This window comes from Chaetodon auriga, chromosome 23 (assembly GCF_051107435.1).
Source record: "Chaetodon auriga isolate fChaAug3 chromosome 23, fChaAug3.hap1, whole genome shotgun sequence".
Classification (NCBI taxonomy): domain Eukaryota; kingdom Metazoa; phylum Chordata; class Actinopteri; order Chaetodontiformes; family Chaetodontidae; genus Chaetodon; species Chaetodon auriga.
The window spans coordinates 17,072,648-17,086,140 of NC_135096.1; the positions used below are offsets into that span (position 1 = coordinate 17,072,648).

General features: G+C 51.0%; 1 protein-coding gene across 3 annotated transcripts in view; it reads left to right on the forward strand.

The window, feature by feature from the left end:
* Positions 1-12,513, forward strand: part of xirp2a (xin actin binding repeat containing 2a) — a 46,154-nt gene extending 33,641 nt beyond the window's left edge. For all 3 annotated transcript variants that reach the window (XM_076724096.1, XM_076724097.1, XM_076724098.1), the window contains 3 exons: positions 148-9,316; positions 10,373-10,506; positions 10,586-12,513. In XM_076724096.1, the coding sequence (XP_076580211.1) occupies positions 148-9,316; positions 10,373-10,467 (9,264 nt within the window). In that variant the 3' untranslated portion in view covers positions 10,468-10,506; positions 10,586-12,513. The remainder of the gene's footprint in view (positions 1-147; positions 9,317-10,372; positions 10,507-10,585) is intronic.
* The last annotated feature ends 980 nt before the right edge of the window (positions 12,514-13,493 follow it).

Here is a 13,493-nt window from a genome sequence, read left to right on the forward strand (position 1 = left end):
TTTCATCCAGAGTAGGGCTTTTGTTTCTATTTTTGGGAAAGAGATTTGACTCAGCTGCACAAACATTTCTAATAACTATTATTTGGGGGTGAAAGTTCAATCCTAACTGGCCCTCTCTCCTTAATTAAAACCGCTTACAAACCACAGGTTGATGTGGATTTCAACCAGTTTCAATGGACACCAGTAAACCAGTCCTCCAAAGCTTCAGCTATGACAAGCTCCTCCACCTTAAAGACTGCCACTGCCTCATCAGTGGCTTATGAGGTGACAGACCACTTCCCTCCCCCACCCTCAAACCTGCTGCAGGTGCCACAGGAAGTCCCTGAGTCCCAGCCTCAGGAGCCAGCCTCCCAGCACAAGCAGACTACTGGTAAGGAGCAGTATTTCAAACACAAGAGCATGGCTGAACTGAAGCGTCTCTACAAGCACATTCACCCAGAGGTCCGCAAGAACCTCGAGGCGGAGCTCACCGAAGCAGAGCTGGAGGACCTGGACGTTGAGGAAATGGGAGATGTCCAGCAGACGTGTTATATGTTTGAAAATGACGGCAACAGCTCGAGTAAGTGTTCAAGCCCTGACAGAGAATCGGTGGAATGGGAAGAGATCCTGAAAGGAGAAGTTCAGTCCGTGCGCTGGATGTTCGAAAACAAGCCGCTGGACACCATCAAGGATGAAACCCCGGATGAGAACGAGGTGAGGAATATCGGCCAGCAGGAAATCATCGCTGGCAAAGATGTCAGATACACGGCTTGGATGTTTGAGACTCAGCCCATGGATGCTCTGGGGTCAGAGACTGCTGATTCAGCTGAGCAGTCACAGAAGTCTGAGCTGGCGAGAGGAGACGTTCGCACTGCTACGTGGCTTTTTGAGACGCAGCCGCTCGATTGTCTGAATAAGATCTACCAAGAAGACGAGCAGGAGACAGACGCTGTCGTCACCAAGGACATCTCTGGCGGGGATGTGAAAACCGCGAGATATCTCTTTGAGACCCAGCATTTGGATTCTCTGGGTAAGACGGAAACCATTGAGGAGAGCCACTTCCTGAGCCTGAAGTCTGAGCTGGAGGAGATCAAAGGGGACGTGAAGACAACCACTCGCATGTTTGAGACGCAGCCCATGTGTGTCATCAGGGGGGACGCGGGGGAGATGCTGGAGATCACCACCATACGCAGGGAGGAGACTGAGAGGGGAGACGTCAAGACGTCACGCTGGATGTTTGAAACCCAGCCCCTGGATATTATAAACAAAGACCCGGCGAGGGTGAAGCTCATATGTGGCATCTCCATGGAGGACAACGTTCAATGCGGAGTGAACAAAGGGAGGTGGCTTTTTGAGACAAAGACTCTGGACTCCATCAAGGATGAGGAATGGGAGAGTTCCAGGATGCAAAAGGAGGAAATAATAGGTGCTGATGTGAGGAAGCACTGTCTGGTTTTTGAGACTCAGCCGATGGATTCTCTGAAAGACAACGCCAATGCGAGACCTTTACCTTCAGAGGAGATCGTAGGAGGTGATGTTCGATCAGCAAAACACCTGTTTGAAACGGTGCCCATGGAAAATCTGAAAGAGCTGCTGGAAGTGGGAAAACTGCAGAAAATGGTTGCATCTGAGGAAGAAAAGGGTGACGTAAGGCATCAAAAGTGGGTCTTTGAAAGCCAGCCCCTGGAGAATATAAGGGAGGAGAAGAAGGAGATTACAAGAACTGTGAATGTCGAAGCTCTCGACAAAGGAGATGTGACAAATTATAAAGAAAGGTTTGAAAGTATGGATTTAAGCAAGTGTGAAGGAACACAGAAAATCCAAGTTGAAGGGGTAACGAGCGGATCAGTCAAATCCAACAGAGTCCTCTTTGAATCTGCCCCTCTGTACGCTATGCAAGACAGCTCTGGCCATTACCATGAGGTGAGGACCGTGAGGCGTGAGGAGGTCGTGAAGGGAGACGTGCACAGCTGCAGATGGATGTTTGAAACGCGGCCGATTGACGAGTTTGACGAAAGCATCAATAAGTTTCAGATCATAAAAGGTATTTCCAAACAGGAGATCCAGTCAGGGGACGTCAAAACAGCCAAGTGGTTGTTTGAAACCCAACAGCTGGACGCCATTAAATCCTTCAACTATTCTGAGGATGAAGAGCATAAAACCAAGGAAGGTATTGAAATTGAAAAAGGGGACGTTAAGACTTGTAGGTGGTTATTTGAGACTCAGCCAATGGATGTTCTGTATGAAAAGGTGGAAAGGAGCGAGGCTGATGTTGAGGAAGTGCAAAAAGGGGACGTGAAAACGTGCACCTGGCTCTTTGAGACCCAAACACTGGACAACATACGCGATCATACGGAGACTGAGTCTGAGACCATCCTGAAAACCTGCACCGTGAAGCAGGAGGACATCCAGGGAAAAGACGTGAGACTGGCCCGCTTCCTCTTTGAGACGGAGAACCTGGAAAACATCACGGGCGAGGACAGCGGTTCTTTCAGGAGGGTTACGGAAATAAACATCCAGTCGGGCGATGTTTCCAGGATGAAGTACATCTTTGAGAATCGCTCCTCTGACATCATGAGCTCCACCTCTGAGGAGACAATGCAGAGGCTGAAGACGCAGCAGGCCGAGGACATCCAGAAGGGAAACGTGGTCAACTGCACCTGGATGTTCGAGAACCAGCCGATGGACGCCATCCGTGACGAGGCGAGGGAAATACGCACTGTCACCGATGTCCAGGGGGGCGACGTTGACAAAGGCCGCTTCATTTTTGAGACGTACTCTCTGGATCAGATTAAAGAGGAGTCCAGTGAGGCCGATATCTCTAAACTCACCAGTATCTTCAGAGATGAAATTGAGAAGGGAGACGTGAAAAACTACACCATGATGTTCGAAAGTCAGCCGCTGTACGCCATCCGCGACAAAGAGGGCCATTACCACGAAGTGACTACAGTTACCAAGGAAGAGATTATGAGAGGAGACGTGGTGGGGGCGCGGTGGCTGTTCGAGACCAAGCCGCTGGATTCCATTAGAGACTCAGAGGAGGTCTATGTCATTAAAGCTGTGACTGAGGAAGGCGTCAACAAAGGAGATGTTAGCTCTGCCAGGTGGAAGTTCGAAACACAACCGCTGGATGAAATCGCTGAGGATATCAAAGTCAGGTCAAAAACAGTCGCAGACATCCAAGGCGGCGACGTGAAGACAAACAAGCACCGATTTGAGACAGATGAGATGTCTCAAAAGTACATCAGAACTGTTAGCGTGAGCGAAATCCAGAAAGGAGATGTCAGATCTGCGACGTGGATGTTTGAAACCCGCACGATTGACGAGATCCGCGGTGAAGGCGCCGAGTACGACGGCATGGAGAGAGTGACAAAAGAGGAAGTAATGAAAGGGGATGTCAAACAGTCTGTGTGGCTCTTTGAGAAGCAGCCCCTTGACAGAATCAAAGACACTGATGGCACGCAGCTTGTTGTCGCAAAGGAGGAAATCCCACCGGCCGACGTGAAGACGACAACATGGCTATTTGAAACCACTCCGTTCCATGATTTCAATGAGAGCAGGATGGAAAGGACAGAGATAATAGGTAAAAGCATCAAAGAGACGCTCGAGGAGCTTTACTCTCAGAAGATGGTCGACTCACAGGGCGTCCTCATCGAGGCAGATGAGATCGGCGATGTCCGCATGGCAAAGTATAAACTCATGAACCAGGAGGCTCCGCAAATCCAGAAAGAAGAGATCATCAGAGGGGATCTGAGCAACATAATGATGAACCTGCTGAACCGCAGGGAGACCACGGAAAAGGGGATAACTATCGACAAGGAGGAGCGGGGGAACATCAACACCACGGTGAAGCAGCTGTTCAACCAGGAGAGGGGAGTCAATGTTGAGAAAGAGGAAATTATCCGCGGTGACATTCAGGAGGCCATAAACAGCCTGCTCCAGAACGAGGGCTCCTCCAAGCGCGGTATCCTGATTCAAGAGGACGAGAAAGGAGACGTGAGGATGACTATCTACTCCCTCTTGAATAAAGGGGAGAGGGCGAGCATGGAGAAAGAGGACATCGTTCAAGGTAACGTGAGCAGAACCCTTCATCGTCTCCTCTCCAACTCCGGAGAGGAGGGCTCTAAAAAAATAAGGGTCGGAGACACGGAAAGGGGTAACGTCAGCTTTTACTCCACGTGCATTGAGTCGGGAGCCCTGGATTACCTGAAGCAGCTCCAGTATGAATCAGGTGAAACCCAGGAAAAGGTGGAAAAGGAGCGGATCATAGGTGGTGACATCGAGGAGACCAAAATATTGCTGAGGAGGAATCAGCAACAGATCGGTCGCACGGTGGCAGAGGACGACATAGTTCCCGGTGATGTGCACAGCTCTGTCAAAGTCTTCATGACAGAGCCTACTGCTACCTACAGAAACATGGAGAAGCACGACATTGTTAAAGGTGACCTCAGTGCAGCCCTGGATTCACTCACCCAAGCCATTAATCAGAAAGTAGTAATAGAGAAAGAGGAGGTGGTGAAGGGAGACTTACACACTACTTTGAAGTCTCTGGAGGAGGCCCAGCATCAAGCCAAAGAAACGGAAAAGCCGGAAATCATCAGGGGAGACATCAGAGGTGCTCTTGAGTCACTGGAGAAATCTGCGTCCACCAACACGGAAGCCACTGTTGAAGATTTAGTGCCAGGTGATATCAAGGGGACCCTGAAGTCCCTGGAGGAGGCGAAGCAAGCGGTGAAAGAGGTGGAAAAAGAGGAGATCGTCAGAGGGGACATCCACACTGCCATGCAAAGTCTGCACGAGGCGTCGAGCGAGAAGAAGATTTACCAGCATCAGGTGAGCGAACAAGGTGATGTTAAAGCCACGATCCAGCTCTTCTTAGAGCCGACGACTTCTCCCAGAATGCAGCGCAGGGGGAGCACCGAAGGAGACGTGAAAACATCCATAAAATCTCTCTACGAAGGGCAGGAGACAACACAGGTGGAGAAAGAGGAGGTAGTAAAAGGCGACGTTCAAGGGGCGATAAAGTGTCTCATGCAAAGAAAACAGTATTCAAAGCCAAAACGTATGTATCCCCCCAAGAAAGCAAAGGTGCCCATGAAAAATCCATTAACTGTAAAGCAAGTGGAGCATGAATGCTTACATGAAGCCAAGAGTGAGAGTGTGGCAGTCAATCCAGCCCCCGCTGTGAAAAACCTCTCTCAGAGCGGTGAGTCACAGAAGCACACGCACAGGCACAACGAAAGCAAATCAGTGAAAACACAGGTAATAACCCAAGAGGGCCACTCTGTTACTGTAGCCAAAACAGACAATACTACCGGGGCCTCTCAGCAGAAGAGCATGAAGGAGCAGAAGCACAAAGCGCTGCCCCCACAGAAAATACAAGCTCCTAAGCCTGTTATGATGAAGAATAAACAAATGACTAATAATGATCAAACAGAGACTAAAACAGCTGACGTGAATATGATGAAAGAGGTGCAAAACACCTCGCAGACCAGTGTTTCCAACAGGCAAATATGTGAAACAAAGACAATCAAACAGGTGCAGACGACGGTGATGGAGAAAACTGTCACGCACAAGCAGAATGTCACGGTGTCAGAGCAGACGGCGGCGGCGCAAAGGCAGGCGGAGAATAAGACGCTCGCACAAAGGCAGAACATCAAAAATATGAAGGGTGAGTACCGGAACCTGGACGTGAGAGGGAAAGGTGTGATTAAGAAGGCGAAGCCGGAGATTCACTTCCCCCCTCCTCCCTCTTCACCTCCTCCACCCTCAGAGTCTGAACTCTCCCTCCCTCCACCCCCGTCGCCGGTGCTGGAGAGCCCTGCCTCCGCCACATCCCGGCCTTCTATCATGAGGCAGGACAGCGACCTCCCACCTCCACCACCTCCGCCTCCGGTGGAATGCATGAAGTCTGAGCCTGAATTTTTCCCTCCTCCTCCACCCCCTCCGCCTCCGCTCTCTGTCGGAGGGCAAGACTTTCTCCCACCGCCTCCCTCACAGCAAGAGCTTAGCGCACTGCCTCAGCCTCCCCCTGCAAAGCTGGTGAAACCCGTCGGAAAGCCTTTATTCAAAGTGCCCCAGCAGCCAGAAACACAGAGGCAGCACATACAAGTTAAACCCAAATGGCAGAAAAAGCAGCCGACTCCTCCACCACCTCCACCTCAGCTCCCTCCTGATCAAGAAACAACAGTGCCAACAAAAGCAGAAGCTAAAGTTGAGGAGGTGAAAAAGGAAACAGGCAAACAGATTGAAACAAGCACGCAGATTCAGTCTGAATCAGCAACAAAAATCCCGAGCATCCCAGCTGTGAAAGCAAAGCAAGGAGAGAGCCCACAGCCTCCGAAAAGAGTGCCCGTCCCTCCCGTTAAACTGCCTGCTCCTCCTGAACCTGCTCCAGCGCCAAAGTCGAGACCTTACGCTCGCAAGTTTAAAACCCCTCTCATGCTTGCGGAGGAAAGGTTTCGTCAACAAAAGATGGAGAAAGAGGAAATGCAGAGGAGCAATGTCACAACTCCCACTTCTCCTCCAGGAAATACACCGTGCCCCTCTGAGCTTTCCGTCGCGCAGGCCGCTGAGAGAGAAGTGGCCACTGAGGCGACAAAAGCAAAGACAGAAGAAGCTAAAACTGAAGACTCACCTGCCAAGAAAACCCCCTCCCAGATCCCTTTGAGCAAGCCCTTGATCTCAGCGGTAAATAAGAAATCAGCCTCAAACGTGTCCTCAGATAAAAAGCGTGTCGTCAGCGAGCAGTCGTCCTCAACCGACGTCGTTAAAAAGAGCCAAACTGCACCCAAGAGTCAGACTGTTTCTGTGTCTCAGTCTCATCGCGAGGCCTCGAATGTTGACGTCCAGTCACGCTCGAGCGTGGTCACTTCCTCAGTCACGGAGCAGCAGCAGTTTATTAAGAAATCCAGCGTCAAGTCTATCGCTGCCGTGCAGAGTGCTGTCCAGGAGAATGTAAATCTTCAAAGCCAGACTGCGGTCACATTGAAAGCTGAGGATGTAAAGAATATTAATGTGCCTCTGACACAGGAGGGAAAGATGAGTCCCTCTCAACCCACTAAAATCCCAAAGGTAGCTCCAACTTTCAAGGTGAGAACATTTAAGATGCCGACAGAGAAGAAGGAGGATAAATGTGACAGTTTGGGACAAAAGGAATCGATGAAAAGTGAAATGCACTTACAGCAGGAGACATGTAATGTGACACAGATGAGTGAAACAAAGGCGAACCAGCTGACGTCAGCGAGAGCTGAGACAAAAGGCGAAATGAAAATGAAGGAGAAGAAGAGTCAGATGACCCTCCCTTTAAAGGAGCCTGAAGTGGAGGCTCATGGGAAGAAGGGAAAGCAGCTGCAGAAGAATGAGACTGAAGCGAAGCTGTCCCCATCAGCCGCTGTTTTAATGCCTAAGACGGCTAAGATAACATCTGCAGCGAGTCATCAAGGACAAGGCCATGGTGCTGTCTCCCTCAGTCAGCAGAGCATGAAGACGGAGCACACTCACAGACACGAGGAGGTGCTTGTGACCGAGAGCGTGGTGCAGCACAGCCTTCACAGGCAAGAGGCGGCTCGGGTGCAGACGCAAGCAGCAGAAACAAACAAAATGCAGATAAAGGCGGCAAAGTCCAAAGGTGACCCCAAGGACGCGTCCGCGAAGGGGACGGGGAAGACGACCCGTGAAGAGGAGGCTAATTCACAAGAAATAACAGCTTCAGAGAAATGCAATGTCATGCAGAAGCTGCTCGCTCAAATAAAAGAGCTGGAGGGCACACCGAGCAAAATAGACTCCAACGCTGTCAGAACGATTTTAAGTGAATTCCCTGACTGGGTGATGGGCTCGGATGAGAGGAGGAATTTAAGCGAAATTGCAAAACAGCAAAGTAAGAAAAAGCTGAAAGAGATGATGGTCTATGTGAAAAACATCGTTCAGGCGAAGCTCGTGTTTTTTGGGGACAGTTTGACAGCCGTGGACAAGCAGGAGAAAGGAAAGGAGGAACCGCCCCCGCCGCCGCCGCCGCCGCCACCGCCACCGGTGCCTGCAAAGCCAGACAAGACGGTTTTCAGTGGAGCAACTGCAAAGATATCAAAAATTAGCATCGGGTCGTCGAAAACCGAGAAGAAGGTGGCGGAGGAGAAAAGGTCGCTTCAGGGGAGCAGAGTGCATCAGGAGCTGAGCGAGGCGCCGGAGCAGAGAGTGTCCTCCCCTTTGGCGAGCATCCGCACTCCATCGCCCACTTTCATCAGCATCGAGTCGAGGAGGATAGACTCGCCGCTCAGGGTCACTCCTTCTCCTCCGCCCTACAAATTAGTCGGGACGCCTCCGCCTCCTCCTCGCAAGTCGTACACACCCACATCGACCTTCAGCAGGGCCTTGCCGTCTCCCACCCTGAGCCGCTCGGAGAAGCTGGTGAAACTGAGGGACACCACCTCCAAGCTGTCTCGCATCACGACCCCTCCACCTCCCGTGCCGGGGGCGGAGTTTTTAGCGCCTGAAAGAGAGCAACCGTCCCCCTGTGGCAGCAGGGAGACCCCCGTAGAGAGACACGAGCTGATGGATGTGACAGAAATGGTGGACTCCATGATGACTGTGAGGGACAAAAAGTCTTTCTTCGAGGAGGCGCAGAAGGCCGAGGTGAGCAGGACGTACATCCGGAAGGAGCCCATCGACATCCCTGAACGTCTGGGAGCTGACGCTGAGGAGAACGCCGAGGCCGCGACTGTGGACCTCCTGAAAGAGGACCTCCCCAGAGTGGACTTGTCCAAGCTGGTTAACAAATTTGAGTCTCCAAAGCCAAAAGTGTACGCCAGGAAAGAGCCTATCGTCATCACGGAGAGGCTGGGGAGCGACACAGAGGAGGCCGAGGCTGACCCGCACACCCCCAAAACCGAGGAGATCCCCACGTTCAACGTGAAAGCCATAAAGGACGTGTTTGAGACGGGAGAGCACGGCTCTCAGGCGGCCCGAGAGCTCCGGGAACAGATAGAACGCAGGGAGCCTGAATCAGTGTACTCTGAGCCGGCGGGTCGCGCCGAAATCACAGCAGTCACCGAGCAATTCTGCAGCGTCGACGACTTCGGAAACATGACAAGCGAGACGAGGAGCGAGGTGCATTCTGGGAGCTCCCTGACCCGCGGTAGCCCTCCGTCCTACGCCGACGTGGTGAGAGGCAGCGTTCCGACGGTCGCCATGCCCCCCGAGGCCTCCACCGAGGAGCTGCTGAGAAGCTTCCAGCAGTCGTGGGCCAAGAGCCAGGGAGTCTTCCAGAACCTGGGCTTCAGTGTGACGGAGCAGAGGAGCTCGCAGGTCGTAACGCGCCAGCAGGAGACTGTCGTGACGGGTAAACCCAGCCGTGCGGCATGAGGACGCTTAACAGGCGTGACGGTGTGTTTAACATGCTTTGTGTGTGAGACGTTTAGAGAAAAGGAGCATTAACACCGGTTTGTCTTTGGACGTCACCTGATCTCCTCTGATCCGAAACGTTTAGCCGCTGTCACTTTCACACACTCGCTCCTGTTTGTTCATGCCTCTGATGTGTGAAGCTGGCAGCGACGCAAACATATTGAACTAATGATTGTGGGTGTGTGATGCTGTTTTCAGCGCGAGACAACAAAAACAAGATATTCCAGACAGTTACTGCATTTGTAATGGTGATGCTAATGACACGCTCACTGACTGCACTTCTAACACGTTTGGTTCAACTTTGTTTTGTCCTTTAACAGTTTCCTCCAAAGTTTCCTGGAAAGCGCCGTGTCATGTAATAGCAATTATAGATAGAACAGGAACTCTTTATTTAAAGCCAGGTAGACACTCATTAATTAACCACTTAACGGACTTTGTTATCGCTCTGTGTTGAATTGTAATTTGCAGTAATTTACTTTAATACGCCGACAGTGAAAGTTTCAAATTTCTTGCATATTTAAGCAAGACTGTGATATTTATTCCCTCAAAAAGGACAATCTTCTTCTTACGGATGGAAAATTAAATTCACAAGAATTAAGGCCTCTTTAAAATTCACACACACGCTTAGATTGGCGACTGTTGGCTAAACTTTAAAGTCCTCATACACTTACACACACCTGAAGGGGTCCCAACGTAAACCTGGGGGGGTCACCAGATAATTTAGTGCTTTTCTGCAAGTATTTATTTGTATTTTTACTGTGAAATACTGCATACTTTGACCTCTTCAGGCCCATAAAAACCTGTCAAACAACACAACATATGAAGGGAAAAAGGGACAGTGAAAGCAGAACCAGACGAGCCCACACAGCCTCATTTGAGGGGGGGTCACAAGTCACAAATTTGATATTAAATGAACTTTTTGTGCCAAATGACGCGGTTCTTTCCAGGAAATTAAACCTGAACCTGGAAATTAAAACCTCATTTTTCTTCGCAGAAAATTCGAGTTCCAGAGTCCGAACTGTGCAGGGTCTGTCGGAAGAGGGTGTACCCCATGGAGTCGCTGACGGCAGACAAACACAACTTCCATAAAAGCTGCTTCCGCTGCGAACACTGCAGAGGCAAACTAAGGTGAGGCTGCTTCAGGAGCACACAGCTCTGTCTGTCTGTGCTTCGTTTTAACCTCCTCTTCTCTCCTCTTCTTCCTCAGTCTTGGTAACTACGCCTCTCTCCATGGACGGATGTACTGCACGCCACACTACAAACAACTGTTCAAGTCCAAAGGAAATTACGACGAGGGATTTGGACACAAACCGCACAAAGAACTATGGAGTAATAAGAACACGGAGAATTCAGCGGAAAAGCCAAAAATCAAATCGCCGTCGCCTGAAAAGAAAGATTCCAGATATTCCAGCGCTCAGGAAAGCAAATCAGGGGAGGAAAGCAAAAAGCTCTCAAGTAAGATTTCGGTGGTGTGGCCTCCTCTGTCAGACTCCCCGAAGAAGTCCTTCACCATCGAAGACGAGCTGAAGCTGGTAAAGCCATCGTGGCCCCCAAAGGAGGGCCCGTCTCAGGAAAACGAACCCCTCGATCAGCCCTCATTAAGAGAGGCGGATGCTCCCGCCGCTGAAGTGGAAAATGGGCCCCGGGAAAACGACGAGGCGCAGGAGAGCGTGAACGTGAGGAAACCTGAAGAGACTCCAGCAGAGTGTGAGGCCCCGGCCTCCCCCAGAGCATCAGAGAGGGTCACTCACACTCGACAAGCCGAGGAGTCAGACGGCGGCTCCGAGGCCGCGGAGCGAGCCGGTCCTCAAACGGACTCTGAAGTGCACCCCGGAGTGGAGGAGAGGGAGGAGGACGGAGGTGCAGCGGAGGAAAGCGCGAACGTGTGGGATGAGAAGGAAAAGGAGGAGAGGGTGGAGGAGGTGAAAGTAAACGGACATGACAGGCAGACAGAAGGCGCAGCAGACGAGACAGAGCGCCAGGAGGAGACGGGTAAAGGAAGTAATGATGGCGTGAACAATGGGGAGGCGGTAAAGGTCACGTTAATAGATGAGGAGGAGACGGCGGGACGGGCACTGAATGCTAACTCCAACAATAATAATAATAACGGCCAGACGGTGCTTGACAAAGATATCCTGTTTGAAGGGCTCGCTGAGGATGAGAGGAAGGAAAATCAGTCACTCTTCGTGACGGAGACAACTCGAGCAACAGATTCCTCCCGAGCTGATCGCTGTGAAGAACCAAAATGGATGCCAAGTGAAGTGCTGCAATTGGCACAGAGGGAGGATGCTTTTGTGCCAGCGGGTGCCAAATGTACCGAAGCCACAGACGCGCATTTTTTTACAGAGACAGCCGAGGGAGCGTTCGCTTTCAAGAACGAGGCCGCCGAGCCGAAGCTGAGCACGTCGAGCTTCCTCGAGGACATTTTCGCCGACCTGAGCACGAGCGGCTCCAGCCTGCTGTCCGATTTCAAATCCGACATCTTCGGCCAGTCTGCCGGGGAGGCGCCCCTCAGGTCGGCGCTGGATGACCTTTTGGATTTCGGGATGGAGGCGAGAGAGGGCGCAGATAAGGCGGGGGAGGCGGCGGCGGGCCGCGGCGGCTCCTCTCTGTGGGCCGACGACGACGACGCCCTGACGGTGGAGGAGCAGATCAAGAGGAACAGATACTACGACGAGGACGAGGACGACGGCGACTCATGAATTCAGCTCACAATCAGGCTCACGTGTACTTGTCACATCCGCGTCCATGGAGAGACGAAGTGCTCTGACTAATCTGTGTTTTTGTACTGAGGTTTTAAAGTCATACTTCTACTCTTTTATCCAATATCTAGCTTTGTTTGATGCTGATTGAATGCACCTGGCGTGCAGCGGATGTTTCTTCTTCTATGTTGCTCGATCCGACTGATCGACCGGGGCTATATTTTCACCTTTTGCTTTAATAGCTGTGTTTTCCTTTGATTGGACGGCTGCCAGCGTCCATTTGCGTCTGAATAAAGAGGTTTTCCCCCCTTTCTTTTTTTTTTTTTCATTTCTGTTACGTCTTCTGGTTGCAATAAAGCTTCATGAACTCAACAGTACGTGAGTTTTTAATCAGAGGGTGCACAGAGCGCTGATCCCGTCGGTGCGGCCGGCTCGTTTGATCCACGGCCGACCTCGACGCCACAGTCCAGCTGAGACCTCTTTGGCGAAAGGCTCATTGATTTTCACTGATAGAGCAGGCCTGTTGTAGGACTTACAGATTTTTCCATTAGGTGGCTTTTGTCACCTCTGACAGATTTTTTTCCCCTCGCTCGGTTTCAGCGTGGACACGTGGGGTAATTGGCTGTGAGGAGGATATACTGCGATGTTAATTACAGCAGCACAAACTGTACTTTGCTGTCAGAGAAGTGATGGCTGCACAGATTCAGTGTGGGCTGCTCCACGCTGAGCTGACGCTTTACAGTTGGGAAACACTGTTTGCTGGTTCAATAATTCAGAATCCTTTCCGGAAATGCTGTTTGGCATCTTTTTAATTGGACTATTTTTCTCCTCCGGTAACGTTTTCATTGACAATCCAAAGTAGATGCACTTTTGTACATTTTTAATCGCTTCACCCTCGCTGCCAAGCAATTATACACCCGGACAACTGCCCATTCAGTCACATCGGAGAGGCAGCAGATGATGAAACTGCTGGTGATGACACTCAAAATGCTGTTAAATTTTACTGTGAAATGCAGTTTATCTAAACCGGCCAGGGTGTTCAGGCGCTCTCTGAGGTCCAGGTCCTGCGTGGCCTTGCAGTGTCCCAGCAGAGACAAACTGCACCGTCCAGTCTGTGCGCAAATGCACTCTGGTCGGTGTTGTTGGAGTCAGACTGCACAGTTGTACAAAGCCTTGATGTCCTCCAGAGGGAGCTGTGGAAGGTCTCAGTGTCCCCGAGTGATGTCACTTGAGTTGGTGGAGGGAGCTGACCAGACCTCTGCAGCTGCTCCTCATCCAAGGTATTTTTTAAGGTACTTTTATTAGAATTCAGCTCAAATAGCAGCATTTCAGAGGAGTCTGAGGCCACAGTGTGACGACAGCGCGGTAGTTTGGGTTAATCCCTGATGCACAGCACGCCTGGGTTCAATCTGA